Below are 18,618 nucleotides of genomic sequence, written 5' to 3' on the forward strand. Positions count from 1 at the left end.
ACTGGAATCTAGGTTTTTTATTAGCTTGGCGACCTCATGCACGGATATTTGCATGTTACCTAGCTTGTTCTGTGTTATAGGAGGAAATATGGGGAGTTGATGGCCTTCGTTGCATAGGGTAGAATTAGCTGCAAAGTTCTTTGCAAATAGTTTGGCCTTGTCTGACGCTGACGAGATGACCTCTGGTCCATTGATAATGGTTGGGATAGAACGCACACTTCTGTTCAGGATCCTATTTGTTATTTGCCAAAACTGGTGGGAACCAAGCCGCTGATCAGCTACCTTGGATTTAACAGACTGAGCATATAGCTCTCTTGCATTTTTTATTACTCTTTTACATTGGTTGCTGGCAGTCCTGAAAGCAGCTTTAGTCTCAGTGCATCTATTACGTTGGTAGCTATGGAAAAAGTGGTTTCTGTGCGCGATAGCAGCAGCACATTCTGGGGAGAACCATGGCTGGCTGTTAGGTTTTTGTTGGAATTTTTTAGATGGTATGAATTGGTCTATGCCTACAATTAACCATTCGGTCAGCTCTGATACTATAGAGGACACTTCCTTTTTAAACATGGAGTGCAGAGGTAACTCAGATATGAATGTACGGAAGCTATCCCAGTCAGCCACAGAGTATCGGTATACAGTACGGTGGAGGGGTACGTCTGGGGGCTTCTTACATTTCGTTTTTAAGATCGCAGAGATTTATTTTCATTCGTAAAAATAAATACGGAAACTAGATAAAATAGTCACTGAAATTTTATAAATATAAACAAGCAAAGTTGCTGAAAATAGAAATTGAATAAATTACAATATTTGTTAATCCATCAAAAATTCAAGCAGGAAATTATAATAAAAATCCTTAACCCATTAATTCTCAAAGATAGACTATTTTCATCATAAAATTTTCTTTTTATTTTGTTATCCATGCCCCTGGTTAATATCGGTTAGTCCTGTTAATATATTAAAAATGTTAAAATTTTTCTTTAAAAAGATCCTATAATAAAAATAAAAAAATGTCAATTTATTCTGTTCATGATATTCCAATTTGTAGAGGAATTTTATTTGTGAAGTTGCTGTTATTGTCTTCCATTATATAAAGGGGCCTGTCTGTGTATGTGTGCCTGTATATCTGCTAAAAACTTTTCTCATATATATATCTGACCAGATTGAAACTGGTATCATCTGAAAGGGCAATACCCCAGATGCATAATATATGAAAATTAGAAAAAAAAACATTCATTCTGTGGCGGTCAACTGGACCTTTTTGGAAGGAGGTAGGGTGTCCCCTTTTAGCAAGTTACACAACTTATTAAACTAATGTGGGCAAAAGTGTTTGTATGTAAGTTTTTAACCTTCTCCCCCTCTTTCGTGTTTCAAGCTCAAGCCCGAACACTGTGGCTCATTTGTTTTTTTGTTTTTTTTTTACTTTTTTGTTGCACGAGCATGAGGGGAGAGGGAGTTCCAACACACGGGCAAAAAAAGTGCTCAGTATCCAGAGAATAGCTTCTCTTCATATCCTTTCTGCCGAAATATCTAGCAGGGAGGTTGTCACATACTTTTTTTTTAGGTGATTACATTTTTATGTTTTTATCCATTCTTTAACTTTTTTTATTTGTGAGAGTATTGCCATTGCCCACAATGGAATTGACATATAATAATAAAAATGAAATTGACATATTATATGTCAATTCCATTTTTATTATTATAATAAAAAACTGCTCAATATCACGTGTGTCCAAACGGAACTTCATGTGGACCTGGGCAACGACGCCAAGTATCCATGCTAGTGTGTATATAACTAATATAGTTATTGTCGCGGATCAGACTGAACATTTTATGGTCCTGTTTTTGATCTTCTCTTCGTATCCCTTCTGCCGAAATATCTGGTGAGGAGGTTATCACATACTTCTTTTTGGAGGTGATTATATTTGTATTTTTATCAGTTTTTAACTATCTTTTATTTTTGAAATTGTTGTGGGAGTATCAATGTTGCCTACAATGAGTTGACATAATGAAAAAGTGCTCAATAATCTTGGTATAGCAGGTGTGTCCAAACGGAACTTCTTGTGGCCCTGGGCAATGCCAGGTATCCCTGCCAGTCTATATAATAGAAGATAAAATGCGTCGAGGTCACTTTAATAATCAGTTATGCAAATTTGCTTTATGAGTAAAGAAAGGGAGGTTGAATTTTAATCAGTAGAAAAAAAAAAATCCCTTTTCATATGTTTGAGACTTAAAATAGAAATTAATCTACATGCACACAGATGCTTTATTTACAGATTCAGGAGAGAAATGGTGGATTAGTTTATCTTTCCCCTTTTTTTTCTTTTTGAAAACCTATCTTGCAATATTATATATAATATATATATATATATATATATATATATATATATATATATATATATATATAAACTACCTGTATAAGCAAGATTCAACTCACCTATTTATTGCTTATTTGTTTTAACTCAGTTGTTTTGGGTTTTACATTAAGATTTGTAAGAAATCAATTGTTATCAATAAAAAGAAATTACCATTTCCCTAAGCAGCATGGGGTAGCTCTACTAGTATGATAATACAAGATTTTAATAAACTTAGTCTCAAATAAAAGCAAGTTTAAAAACCAAAAATTAAATTTTTTTTAAACATGTACCAGTATCTTCTGAGCGTGCAATATAAAGCAAAGCCCAAATTGGTCCCCCTTGCATAATTTTCTGGATTGCCGTGCAGGTTTTGTCAATAATAGCACCATGTTCCTGTGTCTGTCGTCCTTCTGCCAACCTCTGTAGTGATTTCAGGATGCACAATAATAACCAATGCAGCAGTTTTTGAATAGATCGTGAAAGAACAAGAGGGGAATCAGCACAGCAAGCAAAACTGCAATTAGACAATTGAAATTCATCATTTATAAAAGAATTCAGAATTAAACATTTAAAAATGGTCACAGAAAATACAGTTTAACTAATTTAAAACTCATTAGGATTCAACATTTAGGATGTTTAAAATTAGTAACTAAATTTAAAATCTTAATTCTTTTACATTTATAAAATGTATAATCATTGTTATTTTTCTGAATTTGATAAGATTAATATTGGTAAAACTAACAAAAAATATGTGTCCACATATTTGTTAGCATTAAATTCTCAACATTCAATAAATAAAATATCTTTGAGAATGGTTTTGGTTATATATATTTACATTTTCCTTTTTGTTTTAACATTTCTGTGTTACAAATTTATGCAGTTAGAGAAAATTACTTGTAAATGTTTGGCAGCTGACTAAAAAGTGAGGTAAATTAAAATAAACAAATACTGCACCTTCAGTTTTACACCATTTTTTTTTCTTTTTTACTTACCTAAATTTCACTGTAACACTTTCAACCAATTCCACTAATCCAAGGATGCAATATGGACGATTAAAATCTGCAAACTTTGTAACATTTTTATATGCTACATTGTGAGGAATTAACTGGAACAAAAAAGAAAATATATTCTTTTATGTTAAAATTGGAAATGTCAACCAATAAAAACAGAATGAGAATAGAATAGTAAATAATATTTTTTATAAGAAACATTTTCTACATTTCGTTAAGAGAAAAATCCTTTCTTATCATGAAAGAAAGTCATTCTGTGTACAGAGTATACTTACAGATTTGACACCAGCAGTCAATTAGTTTGATTAATTTTTTTACAAAATTTTTGTCAAAAGGGAACAAATTAGTGCATGTGCGACTGGGTTAAATTACTTTTTGTTGTTCTTACTACGAATATTTATTTAAAAACAAAAAAACATTTACCTGTGAGCTAACTGCATGTCTTAAGTAAGACATAACCAAAGTGTTAGGGCTGGTACCAACTAAAGCTTGCTGTAAAAGAATTTCTGGGGGGGGGGAAAAAAAAGGAGAAAATCGGTTATTTCATTAGAAAAGTTTTAGGCAGGTAGGAAACCAATAAAATAAGAAAAATGTTTAAATCTACAGTTAATATATAAATACAAAATTTCCAAATACATTACTTTTAGTTTGACCACCAACAGACTTCCATATATTTTGCTATTAATATTCATACAAAAGCTAAAATCAACAGATAAAAATGCTATTCCTAAGAGACTAACCAATGCACCTAAAATAAGATTTCTTTCATTCAATCTGAGCATTTCGTTAAAAAAAACAAAAAACTGCGCATGAAACAGATTTTAAGGTTGAAAAAAATCCGAATTTTGAATGTGTTTACTTTTTCATATTTTGGGCTTTCAAGTGTGAAATTCGTTGAATATGTTAATAATTATTATCTTTCAGATTAGCAAAAAACATTTTCATTTAGTGTACCCAATATTGCTAATAATACCATTTAATAGGAAATGCTTTGAAGAATCGATACCAAAAAATCTATAAATAACTGCACATTTTGCTAAAAATACAATCATTTCTTTCGGCAATTTCTTGTTAATTCACCTATGGTGGACCAACTGTGATACTAGATGCAGTAGATGTTTTCAACACATACGACACACAGCATTCCCAAAATGGTCACCAACCTAGTACTGGCCAGCCTCAGCGTTGCTTAACTTCAGGGATTATGTAGGTTGATTGGTCGTTTTTGTTTTATGGCATATCAGCACTCTTCAGGTTATTTAATGCCGAATCCAGTGATTTTGAAGAAAATTTTTTTAATAGAATATATTTGTTTTTTTCAAGTCCGTTTCTATTTAACCCATAGTTGGGACCCTAACAGGTACTACCACTCTGGGTCAGAGTGGACCTGGGAGCAATGGCAATTAAAGGGTGGCTCTACACTCCACAAAGCTTACAAGCTGGAGCCTCACCATCGGATATAGTTTAAGGTCATATCCAGGACCGGGATTATGTAGGAAACATATATATATATATATATATATATATATATATATATCGCTTATGACCAAAAAAAATAAATAAATAAATAAATAAAAAAAATAAACCCTTCACTTAATCGTCAAATCAAACGTTAAATTAAGTTTATTTAGTCCTATCCAGGCTTCCATATATTATTTTAAACTATCATTAATTTTTTTTTTTTTTTTTTTTAATTTTGCTTATACAAATCTATAGGGTGATATAAGAAGTTGGAATTATTTGAAATTCAGGTATTTATATTATATTTTTGAATATTCTTAGAGCAACTCACCCTAAATCTTATTTAGACAAAAAAAAAAAAAAAAAAAAAAAAAAAAATTAATTGGTTCAAAAACCTTTTCAAAAATATTTCAATGCTTTATAGATCAAGACAAAAATGGCAGTGAATGGTGTGGTTTTAAAAATTTTTTAATTCTATTAAAAATAGAAAAAGTTTTATATTATTCTGCTTTTCATATAATAAAATTCAGGTTTTTATCTTTCTGGAAAAAAACAAAAAACAAAAAAAACATGTTGCTCAAGAATAATAGGTTAAAAAAACAACTACTCGTCTATTTTTTTCATTTTTTGGGCATGCCTATATAAAACTGTCAGTATTGAAAAAGGTTTACACTGATGTCATAATAGACTCTCCCCTGTACATCATTCCATTTCTCTCACAACTTCTTTTATTCTTTATCCTTTCAGGTTATTCACTCTTTGTACTACCATCCAAAACATTTATGTACAGATTAAGCATGTATGGAGATAAGGACACATGTTTTAGTAGATTGATTAATCGGTAAAAATCCTGCAATAATTTTAAAAAAAAAAAAAAGTTTATTCTTTAAAATACACAAATCAAAACCAAGAAAATCTTCCATTCATCTTAGAGTTATTTTCTTTGAAAAAAAAAAAAATGTTATCTTTAAAAAAAAAAAAAAGGTTAGAAAATATTTCTTTTAGTTTAATTTTTTTTTTTAATTTTCCTAAAAAAAAAAAAAAAAAAAACACACACACACACACAACTTCACTGTTAAATTTATTCAACTGCATTTTTCTATCAGGTAAAAAGAAATTGTAAACTTGAATATGACTCACAATTTGCTAGAAAATATATATTTTTAAAATTCATCTCAAATTGCTTGTAAATTTGTTTAATTACAAGTAGTTAAAAAAAATTATTTATACTCTCAAGCAATATACAAGTTCATCACGCTAAAAAAACATGGTTAAAAAAAAAAAAAAAAAAAAAAAAAAAATCTACTAACCTGCCAGATCACAGTTTTCTTCCGGACAACTAGCAAGAACTCTTTTCAGACAAACTCCCCATCGTATTTCATTCCAACGCTCACGCCAAGCTTTTACGAGCACTGCTCGCACAAGGCTTGACATGGAATCTGATTTTGAAGAATCCACAACCATGATTTTATCCTGAGGATTCACAAAAAGTAAAAATAAAAATAATTTCATCAAGTGACTTACATGAAAACAATTTACCTTAAAAATAAAAAACACAAAAATCCTAATCCTGTCGAGACATTTAAAACAAACAACTTCTATATTGTTTCTAATGAAAAACGTAAACAAACAAAAATATATCAAAAGGGCATTCTGGCATATTTCTCGACGCATTTCATTGTTGTATTACTTCCGCTTTTTTTAGACGATGATAGCTGATTTGGCATCTTACGTCAGATTATAGTCAAACCTGAAGAAGATTATATACATTCATTTAGGCAAGGAAAATATTAGAATCTTACATATAAAAATTAGGCTAAAAATGTAATCTTCAAAAAAAAAAAGGTAAAAACAGGAAATATTTTTTGCAATTATATAAGATAATGTGGAGTGTGGCATCAGAACAGATACTACACTATGATCTTGGCCCGAAGGCAAAGTTTGTTGCGCTTTGAAAAGCCGGCGGTTGACGTCATGTTCCGAGTAAAGAGGAGTCGAGAGTAAGTTACATCTGATTCAAATTTTGCACAACTACTCTGAAATCGTTTGAAATTACACAGGTAAAAACTTAAATATAAATAATTTAAAAAATTTCGTAAACTTAAATAATTTTAATATATTTTCCAACTTCTTTCCAACTCCGAAAAATCGATAAAAATCGTATAAATCGGCAATGTTTGTGATCAAAAATTAAATATATTTTATTTCATCAAAACCAAAATGTAAATCCACCCCACTCAAAAAAGTTTCTAATAAGATCGCGCTAGGGAAAGGGGGGGGGGGGGGTTGCAAAATATGAATTTTTTTTTTTGTACATTATTTCAGTTTATATATAGTTTAGTTTTTAAAAAATAAGTTTGTAAAAAAGTTAACAAAATTGATCAATTATGTGAGTTTTGAGAGAATTTAAAAAAAAAAAAAAAAAAAAAAAAAATCAGTTTTCATTGTTTACTAGATACATGCAAAAATAATTAAAGTACGTGCAAAATGAATGCCGACGCTCAAAACGCATAAACATTTTCACCCCTCCCTTTACTTAAGAATTCACCAAAAAAAAAAAAAAATCAGGAAATTAAACAATTTTAATGAAATCTGCAGTATTTATCAAAAAGTGATCATGGAATATAATTAACCCATTATTTAAATCTAAATCTTAGTGGAAATGTATTATTTCGGTTAAACAAAAGATACTTTTTTACTATAAAGTTATGGTTTTCGGTAGTAAAAAAAAAAAATAAATAAATAAAAAAGAAAGCCTGAATTTTTGCTTTTCTTTAAAAATGAAACTAAAGCATCGTAAATTATAACAATTAAAAACATCAATTTTTACAAGAACATTACGAAAAAAAGCCCCAAAAGTTTGTATTAATGAATTCAATATAACTCAAAGAAAAATTAATTTCTCAAACTACTGATATTATCATTGAATTAAGCATTATTTATTTAATATTTTCACACAAAATTATAATTGCAAAAACAAATTTCTACTTTTTTTTTTAAATTTATGTTTCGCATATGTAAGATTCAAATCTTTTCCTTGCTTGCATGAATGTGAAACTTTCAGGGTAGCATAATTTTTACATAATCTTGAAAAATAAAAAATTTTAATTTAAAAACAGGAACGTAGAAAAATAATTTAATTAAAAAAATGGTAAAAATGATACAAACGTTCAGGATTGCGATTTTGCGAAGGGCAGAGTTTCTCTCTTTTAAGATTTTTTGTACAAATACAGTGTTTTTTTTTTTTTTATTTAAAAATAAAGAACTACACTAATTATCTTTGAAATAGACCCAGAAAATTAATATTTATCTTTTAAAGGATTTTTACAATGAATTTATTTAAATTTAACTAAATTGGTTAGCTCGCTGTGAAAACATTTTTATAACTTTTTTTTTCATGTGTATAAATATTTTTTTTTCTTTAGGAAATTAATTTTAGTCTAATCTTTCAAATAAAATCAAAAAGTAGTCGGAAACCTACACAAAAATTATGATGAATCGGCTTTCAAAACTATGTCCTATCATTATTCAGACATTTTTGCCTGTACCTATTGGTTACGTTAAATGTGGTTCCAATTTACCCTGCTTTTAGCTTTTGGGGGAATTTTTTTGGAAAATTTAGTTTGTCAGAGAGTAATATATATATATATATATATATATATATATACACACACACAAAATTTTTTCGAGAATACTGCAAAATTTACAATGAATCAATTTTATTTTATAGGTTTTTGCTGTTATTTGTTACTAGTGGGGGTGCCCAGCATTGCCCGGGTGTTTGAAGGTGTAACAAATTTCTTTTTAAAAAGTGGTAGTAGACAGGAAGGCTTGAACCCATGAACCCGGAAAAGAAAGTGAAAGAAAAGCTGACATCTTACCGATACGCCATGACGCAATCGGAAGTGTAAAGCGTTGAAATTTAGCGATGTCAACCATTACGCCATGAAATGAAATCATATCTGGCTGTAGGCCAGTTAAGCTTTCTGCCATATTTGTTTCCCCAAAATGTTCGGGAAAACCAGCTCTCTCCCAAAAAGAAGGGAGCTTTGAATAGCAATTGTCCGATATGAAGGGTTTCCCCCACATTGATCAAAGCTAATTGACTTCAAGACATTCCGGCCTAGAAGTCCAGGCGAATGCCTCAGCTTTGATCAGTTTCGCTTTATTTATACAAAAAAGACAAACACTGGAAACCAGAGTTTTTTTTTTTTAAACTCGATCAAATAAAAGATAGAGACAACGTCCATTCACAAATCAGAGATATTACGATCTAGGGAGTATAAGGAAAGTTTTCCAACAAAATAATAACCTTGTTGAGAAGCCGACGAAAAAAAGCCTTTCGCGGACATACAAAAACACACTCGCACATTTTGCCTTTTATGTTATAGACTAGCCTGAGTGTCTGGCGTTGCCCGGGTGTTTGCATGTGTGAGTTGAGCAAAAAAAAAAAAAAGTGGTAGTTGGCAGGCAGGCTCAAACCTGTACTGCGAAGGAGGAAAAGAACATGAAAAGGAAAAAAAACGTGACGTCTTTGTTGCTGCGTCCATCACCAAACCGGAAGTGGTGAAGGTTCAAATTAAGGCTAGTCAATCAAAAAGAGAGGATGACTTTCAAAAATATGGGCAAAAAAAGTGACCCCTGATTGTAGAAAAGTGCCCAGCTGAGAGTGAGGGAATTAATGTTTTTAGCCAATTTTTCGATATTTGCTGTCCGAAGGGTCAAGCTTCAAAACAATACTGATCTCATGAAAATCCGTCGCCTCTGTCAAAAGTTTTAGGCAGGCATACAAACAAGGTCTCAAATATGATATGAAAAGAAACTGGAATCTTAGGCAGATATCAATCATACCAATTATTATAGGTGGCACAGGTGTTATGAAGTCCTACATAACTAATATTCCTGATGAACTAAGTGCAAAAGAGATCCAGAAAATTGCATCTAAGGGAACAACAAGGATACTAAAAAGAGCTCTCGGTTGATTTCAATAAAAAAGCTGGGCAATGTTGGCAGCTGGTTTGGCTGCCCCATACCCAACGTTATAATCTTCAAAGGAAGAAAATAAAAAAAATATACATACATGCATACATTTAAACAGATAGGTGAGATTTATATTATAGACTAGCAAGGGGTACCCAGCATAGCCCGGGTGTTTGGAGAGGGTGGGGTGTTAATGAAAACCTAAGAATAAGCGAAGTAAAAAACGAACCCGGGTGGTTGGGGGTAATCAAAACATCGAGAAAAAAAAAAAAAAAAAAAAAAAAAAAACTAATGTAAGGCAAACGAACGATGTAATTTAACAGATATGAAAACATGATCCAATGTAAAAGCTAATGTAATCCCTGGCAGCCATTTTCTTTCACAACCGGAGAATTAGAAATGCGTGTTAAAAAAAAAAAATCTCTTCCGGGCAGACGACTAGGAGTGTCAGAATTTTGGGGGAATTTTTGACACCCTTAACACAAAACTGTGAATTAAATATACAAAACTCGTTATTTTTCTTTTTAAAGTGGTTTGTTTAATTTCTTTATGGAATATACTTCCAAAATAAACTAAAGTTTTTTGAAAAATAATAGAAATATTATTTTTTAAAAAACAGTGTTTACAAAGTGCCTGCGCGTGCTCAGGCAGCCATTTTTTCTATGTAATGAAATCAATTGAATTTACAAGTTAAATTTTTTTACAATTTTTTCAATTTAAAAATCTATCAAAATTTTTCTATTGGTTCAATTTTTACAATATTTTCAGGTTCAATGTGAAATTTAATGCTCTTTCCAATAAACTGAATATAATATTCTAGGCAAACTTTTTTTTTTTTTTTTTTAAATTCACCCCCCCCTCCATTTTGAAATGTCTATTAAAATGAAAATAAATTTTCTCACCTAAGTTTTATATATCACAAATTGAAGATAAAGACCAATAAATAAAATAATCTAATTAAAAAAAAAAAAAAAAGAAAAGTTATTTGCAAATTTACCTGTAAAGTCCAAAGTTTTAACCCCCCCCTTTTTTTTATTGAAACCTCATGCTCTCGTTAGATTCTACAGTAAATATCGGATGCTGATGACAATTTTTCTATTTCATTCAATGCTTTTTTTTTTTTTTAGATATTTAAAAAAAAAAAAAATTCACTCCATAAAGAAGAAATATAATATATATCAAACAAAAACTTGCGTATTTAAGAGAAAAAAAAACAAAAAAAACAAAAATGGAAAATTGGTTGAGTGGATTGCGTTTAAACAGCAAAAACTGATAAGTGAAATGTGATCATTTTTCATGCACAAGGCATGACGACTCACACGTATGTGTTGTTTTTACGTTTTTGAAATAATTAATTATAGCCCTTTTAGCCAACCGTATTTCACAACTGGAAGAGAGACAGGAAACACCCGTTCGCTAACACCGGGTATTTGCTTACATAATAGCGGTCTTTTCAAATGGTTGCTTAAAAAATCTTTTATTTAAAAAGTACATGGAATATAAAATAGACAAATTCTCATAAATGAAGAATGGAAGCACCCATTGATTAGTATTTTATATAGGTAAGTGATATTTTTGAATTTATATATTTAGATTAAGTTAAAATTCGTGAAATCTTTTTTAAAGAAAACTGATTAAAAAGAATATTGTATATTTTTCGATTAAACCTTTTATTATTTTAAAATTTGGTCTTTACTCCTTTTATTGAAGAAAATTAGGGTTTAAACCCTAATTTTCTTAACATTATTCATGTTATAAGCTTCGAAAGATAGCGAGTTTAATTAATCACTCCTTTTTAATGACAACTTCTGACACTCCTAGCAGAAGATACACAAAATAATTTGGTACTTCTACAGTTTACCGCCAAAAATTGAGACGCTATTTTTTTCGGGCACCTGTCAGAGGCAGAAATCAGGGTAAATTTTTACAACGTGCCCCAGCGTATTAGACACACCCCAACCTCCCCATGTTAAGAATGACTTTCGGAATAAACGTTCCCCAACCTCGAAAGCCGTCTAAACATGGGCAGGTTGGGTGGGTGTTTATTTCGAAAGCCGTTCTTAACATGAGGTGGTTGAGGTCGTAGAAAAAAACAAAAACAAAAAAAAAAAAAAAATCAGTATTTTAAACTATGGTCGAAGTAGGAAATAAAAAAAAAAAATTTTTTTAAATTAAACTAGATACTAATTACTTCCGGAAAGAACTATGAAAAAAAGTAAATAATGTGAAAGAACATATATCCGTAATTGTTTAATCGGAAATGTTTCGATTTAATTAATGAAAACGAGAAAGTTTTTCATGAAACGTATATATATTTTTATTATTAAAAACAGAAAATGACATATTCATAATTGGGTACTAGTGCAGTGCACTTATTGATCCATGCTGAAATAATAACGTTATTAAGCCATTCTTAACATGGGAAGGAGAGGGTGTTTTGTACCTATTCTATACTTTAATCTTACAATTGAATAAAAAAAAAAACATATCAACACTAATTAAACTTGGAAATACGATTTTTAAAAATAGCGCGGATCAGTAAGTGCACTCACCCACTGGCACAACTGCACTGCAGTGCAGTGCCACTGCACTAGCACCCATAATTGTTTAAACTGGGCGAGCGTCATTTAAAAAACCAAAACATTTATTCTATAAAAATGTATCAAAATATAATTGTAAAGACATTAATTGAAAAATCTGCGTAAGAAAATATCATTTTAATAAAACAATTTTCTAATTTTTTTGTTATTTATTTCCTACTTCGGTCGTAGTTTAAAATACTAATTTCTCCCTCTGATTTTAACGACAGGTGGCCGAAGAAAAAAAAAATGACGTCTCTATTTTTGGCGATAAACTATAGAAGTACGAATAATTTTTCACTAACTTTACAATTTTTTACGACTTTTACACCCCTAATCCGGTAAAAACAGCTTGGGAGGATATTTGCTTTGTCGTCTGCTTAGTGCTTCTTCACTGAAGCAAGCACTGAAGCAGAAGCAGTGCTTCTTCAGTTGCACGCATGCGCATTACTAACTGCTTGGTTGTGAAAACAACATGGCTGTCAGAAACTGCATTAGCTTTTACGTTGGATATCATGTTTTCATACCTGATAAACTACTTATCACCCGCACATTTAACTGTGATATTCATTGTCAGCATACCTGAAAACCTTTAAAAGTTGATATTTCGAATGTGAACGCCATGATGAGTTTTGTAAAAACTATTTTTTGTCCGATGGCTGATTTTAGTCTGACAAACCCGCAACATGAAACAAACGTCGGGGGGGGGGGATATTTAACAAAGCCCCGCTCCCATGTTAAGAATGGGTTTCTAAATCACGGATACTACTACTACTACTACTACAAGCAAACGGAGACGCCACTTTTTTTTTTTTTTCGGCCATCTGTCGTGAGAATCAGAGGGAGAAATCAGTATCTTAAACTATGGCCGAAGCATGAAATGTGGGGCACGTAGTAATTAGTTCTTTTCGGAAGTAATTATTATCTAGTTTTATTTTTTTTTTTTTGTTTTTGTTATTTATTTCATGCTTCGGTTATAGTTTAACATACTGATTTCTCTCCGATTCTCACGACAGGTGCCCGACAAAAAAAATGGCGTTTTCATTTTCGGTAACTGTAGTAGTAGTAGTACCTAACGTTATTATTTCAGCACAGTCCTTATTCTGTAAAAGACCGGGAATTTCACAAAAAATCGATTGAGCACAAACATTTTCCTCGATCGAGACGAATGGTTGCCATTTTGAACATATCACAAAAACAAGACATTTTTATTTGAATTAAATGCAATCATTTTTTCAAACAATTTTCAAGCTAAAACGAATTTCGGTGGTAATATTGCAGAGAGTGATCCGCGATCCGCGCTATTTTTTAAAATCGTATTTTAGGTTAAAGTCTAGAATAGGTACAAAACACTCTCCCCTCCCTATGTTAAGAATGGCTTTTTAAATAATAACGTTATTATTTCAGCACGGGTCACTCTCTGCATGAGTACCATCAAAAGAAAAGGTAAACATGAAATGTTTTACTTTTATTCCAAATAAAATATAAACAAAATACACATTTTCAAAGGAAAGCGTTTTGTTTTATTTTCTTAACCTTTTCTAAGTTTTAATTGATTTTAAGGTGTGTTCTTGGTATTATTATACAAACACCGTGACAGCGTTAGGGTTAATTCGCTGTCACGGTGTTTGTATAAATTTACCGTATTCTTTTTATTTATTTTATTAGCGGACCCGAACAAGAATCACCCACCTCTAAGAACGGCTTTCGGAATACCCCCCCCCCTAACTTCCCCATGTTAAGAACGGTTTTCGTTTTTTTTTTTTTTAGTTTTTTTTGCAATTTTTTTTTCAGTGGATTATTATTGATTAGACACTAATATATAGAGGGGGGGTGATTCTTGTTAAGGTTCACCATTTTATTTTTACTTCAGTATTTTGTTTACTTTCGGATTTTTAAGCGAGTACAGAGCTTCGATTTACAGTTTGAACGAGACCACCATTTTGTTCTTCGGTCTTGACGCGACGGATTTACTCGATCTTTATTTTTTTTATTTAAAAAATACAAAAACACTTTAAAATAACTTACAGATAAATAGAAGAACAAGTTATCTTGTCTTTGGTAACATTTATCGTTTATGTTAGCTATTCTGGAAAAAAAAGTTAAGTAAATCTGTTATCGACAATAATAATTTTAGGGCAGTGGGGAAAGCTCACTTATCACAAAATGTTCATTATTTTAATTTTATCACCAAAATTTAGAAGCTACATATTTTTCTATTAATTAGAATATACAGTTAAACTTAATATTAACTATTGAAGCTAATAACTAGGAAAATTAAGGGATAAAACTAAATTGGGAGCAAAGATGTTTTTGCCTTTGTTTAAAAAAAAAAAAATACTTGCCTTAAGATTGTTTTTCCTTTTCTTTTTAAAGCCTCTTTGTCTTCTTATCGCCAACGATCCCGATAAATTATATATTTTCTATTTACATATTGACAACCATCAGTTCCCTTGGTTTACTGATGATAAAATTTGGGTATTTGTCAAGAAAATGTAGTCTTCATTTTGATGGCCGCGGTGGATAATATGCGTGGATTTTCTTCGTGCATGAAGATATCACATGCAACTAAAAATGGCGGCTCCTTCTTTGGCGACGGCTGCTGCTGCTGCTGGTGGTGGTGCTGCTGCTGCTGATGATGATGATGCTACTACATTTTGGACGTTAGGCACGGTGACTGCTTATTCGGTGAACACGTTTTTTGTTTTGTTTTGTTTAATTTTGTTTGTTTGTTTCGGAAGAAAGAAGAGAAGGGGACGTTTTATTTATTTTTATTTTTATTTTTTACACCCTCCAAACAAGGCATGTTGCCACTTGAAACATACTGTGGGGAGTTGAGCAGCGAGATGTCTGTTCACATTACATGTAAACTACTGCATGTTAGTACAATCAAGGAAGCGGGAAACATGAAAAGAATTCCAAAGCTGAGGGAAGAAACTATTAGAGTAGATTGCTTTCTGGCAACTAGGGACCACAACATTGAAGGGATGGGATTTTGCTGTTTGTCAACTTAGTTGGGGGTATGTATGTTGAGTGGACACAAGTGCTATGAGTTCATCAAAGCACATTCCATTAAAGTACTTGTAAAAGAGACACAGGGATATGACAGAGGTTGGAGCTTGGCCGATAGAGCGAAACCTGTTAGATTTGAGACTATTTTTTTTACCCTATCTCCGAGTGAGAGACTTGTGGTAGATGCACCAGCCCAGATGTGGCAACAAATACTCCATGCATGGGTGAATTGTGGCCTTGTAAAGATTTAGAATACTCTATGGTGCGAGTAATTTTCTAGTCCGGTAAAGGGAGCCCACTTTCTTTGCAGTAACCTTGGCAATGTCCTCAATGTATTTGTTCCAATTTATGTATTCTGAGAAGGTTAGGCGAAGGAGTTTAAAAGATGAGCTCTCAGGTATGGTGTTATTTGTCATGGAAATCGTTACTCAAGAAGATTTTTTTTTTTGTAGTTGTAAAAAGAAAGAAGCTTAGTCTTAGTAGCATTAAATGTTACTAAGCATTTACAACCCCATTCCACTACAGACTGAAGGTATATTCACCAGATAGTTCTTGAAATTCTTTTCTATGAGTCTGGTCGCTTTACTGGAATGATGGAGATCTTCCTAAAATTCCAGTTTCTTTTTTTTTTTTTTTTTTTTCCCCCAGTTTGTTTTCATGTCATACATAAGACCTTGATAATTAACTATCTTTTACTTTTTCAGCTCTGTTTAACTCAGCATCATTGGGGACACTAACTTCTACTAGGGTTGCTTCTTTCTTCTTCTTCTTCTTCTTCTTCTTCTTCTTCTATGTCATATTTAATAGCTTTGTTTTCTAGGTATGTAACTGTAGGAATTGCATAGTTATTGTGGATGGTGCATAACTTATTTCCAACTGTTCTTTCTGATATAGGTTCCCAAGACTAGTTAACTTTTTACAAACGGTATTTATTTTTTTGTGATAGGTGTGCTGGAAAAATTTAAAGAACTCAATAGTGTGCCACCATATAAAAAGGTTGGGAACCACTGATTAACTCAATGAAATGCACACCGACAGCATATAATAACACTGAAATAAATTATAATGGTACCACTAGTATTACGTGTATTATAAGTGTTCTTATATTCTTACATTATTTGGCCTAACAATATTGTTAACATTGTTATATTGCTATCTCTCCAGATTTACATATGCAAAATGTAAACAAAAGTACTACCTATTTACAATGCCTCTCCACGGGACAGAGTTAGACACCAGGGTCGTTTTTTAATTGTCTAAGTCGTGAAGGATTTCTCCTCCACCGAAAGAGAACAAGAAATGGAAGGGAAGCATCTGAAGAACAGATACTACACTTTGATCTTCATATTTAATTTATTTCGTTTAAAGAAAAAATTACAATTAAAAAAATTCCAATATAAAATTAAAAAATTGAAAAAAAAGTAAAATCTCCAAAAGACAAAACAAATTTAGGCACAAGGCCCTATAAGATCTGGGGAGGGGAGTGTTGCAGGGTCTTTGTAACTAAAGTAAAAATTGGAGTCTTTGGCGACTTTACTCTTGACTGGCAACATTTACCACAATACCTCATTCACTCTGTGGACTCTAACCTAACTAATGAAAACCCCAGCGTTTTTGCAAAAAGGATATATATATATATATATATATATATATATATATATATATATATATATATATATATATATATATATATAGGATTGATATGTAGTTTGCTTGAAGCATTGTGTGGGATAGGTATGTAAAAGAGATTTAGAAGGCTGTCACAATGCGAGGAATGAATTATAGTCGCTGTTGGTAAAAGGAGACGAGAACAAGTGGCGATTTACAAATCAATAAGTACATATATATATATATATATATTTTTTATTATTTTATTTTTTTTTTATATATATATTTATTCAGTAGTATGGTAAAATGTCTTACTTGTTTTCATGCGACATATTCCATTATTAATTTCGGAAAAATTTTCCATTTTCAAATGGTGTGCGTAACAGGTCGATTCAAACTACTGAATAAATATATATAAAAAAAAAAAATAAAATAATAAAATGTATATATATATATATATATATATGTACTTATTGATTTGTAAATCGCCACTTGTTCTCGTCTCCTCTTACCAACAGTGACTATAATTCATTCCTCGCATTGTGACAGCCTTCTAAATCTCTTTTACATATATATATATATATATATATATATATATATATATATATATATATATATATATATATATACAATTTCTGTATATCTGTGTGTGTGTGTGTGTGTGCATTTTTTTTATTAAATGTGTGTGTGTGTGTGAAAAAAGTTCAATTCATTGGAAAATAAAAAGTTCTTGAATTTGGAAGAAAAACAGTTTGTGTTAGGGAGTGGGAAATCTAGAAAAAATATACAAAAAATAAAATTTCCTAGTGCATTATTAGTAAGGTCCCTCCCTGAGCTAATCTAAGTAGTTAGATCGCCTACTGTTTTCCGGAGCACCGAAAACAAGCGTTGGCCAAAAGGCCAAGTAAACAACAGTAGTAACAAAGTACAGAATTAGCATAAGCAGCGATAGTGACGGTGCTAGAAATAAACCATGTTCGTTGACATAAACCAATCGGGCATAATTAGCACATACTAGGGTATCAAAGACTGTTTTTTTTTCTGTGACCACACTATCAATACAATTCAAAATTCATTTTAGCAAGAAAAACACTGGAAGGGACTATTCAGCTTAAAAATAATCAAGTCTGAAGTGTGAACATCATAGGTTCAGGGGTCTCTCAGGATGTGTATTGGCACAAGTAATTAATTCAAGGGACACTGTTGGAGTATAATTTTTACTCATATATATCCATAAATTTATCAGCATTAATCCGAAATGGACAAGTGAACATACCACCTAAACAGATAACTCCCTACCGTGAGTCAAAACATAGAAACTAACACAACCCGAGATAAAAAAAACAATTTCCAACTGTCCAAGGCTCTTGTGTCTTAAACTACTTCATGCGCAAAGTATAAATTTGACTGAGTACCGGCAGTAGCAGCAGTGTGTGTCCTGGTGTTCTAGCCTTTAGGAGCATGGTCATCATTGTCAATATCTCTGCAACAATTAGCGGCAGCACCGTCACCGCCTTTTCAACAATCAGCAGCATAGCTGCCATCACCATCTTCTCAACAATCAAGTAGCAAAGCCGCTGCCGTCATTGCCAGCAATCAACAATACGATCAACA

At 31.6% G+C, this 18,618-nt stretch overlaps 1 protein-coding gene across 8 annotated transcripts in view; it reads right to left on the minus strand.

The window, feature by feature from the left end:
- Positions 1-15,036, minus strand: part of LOC145291432 (mediator of RNA polymerase II transcription subunit 24-like) — a 51,676-nt gene extending 36,640 nt beyond the window's left edge. For 6 of the 8 annotated variants that reach the window (XM_080137274.1, XM_080137273.1, XM_080137271.1 and 3 more), the window contains exons 1-5: positions 14,730-15,000; positions 6,136-6,298; positions 3,788-3,870; positions 3,347-3,459; positions 2,645-2,868 (exon numbers count right to left, since the gene is read on the minus strand). In XM_080137274.1, the coding sequence (XP_079993400.1) occupies positions 2,645-2,868; positions 3,347-3,459; positions 3,788-3,870; positions 6,136-6,289 (574 nt within the window). In that variant the 5' untranslated portion in view covers positions 6,290-6,298; positions 14,730-15,000. Of the gene's footprint in view, positions 1-2,644; positions 2,869-3,346; positions 3,460-3,787; positions 3,871-6,135; positions 6,299-14,729 lie in introns of all 8 variants that reach the window. The other 2 variants (XM_080137276.1, XM_080137272.1) reach the window with 2 other exon arrangements.
- Between the last annotated feature and the right edge of the window lie 3,582 nt (positions 15,037-18,618).

This window comes from Euprymna scolopes, chromosome 12 (assembly GCF_053919585.1).
Source record: "Euprymna scolopes isolate OS-2025 chromosome 12, ASM5391958v1, whole genome shotgun sequence".
Classification (NCBI taxonomy): Eukaryota; Metazoa; Mollusca; class Cephalopoda; order Sepiida; family Sepiolidae; genus Euprymna; species Euprymna scolopes.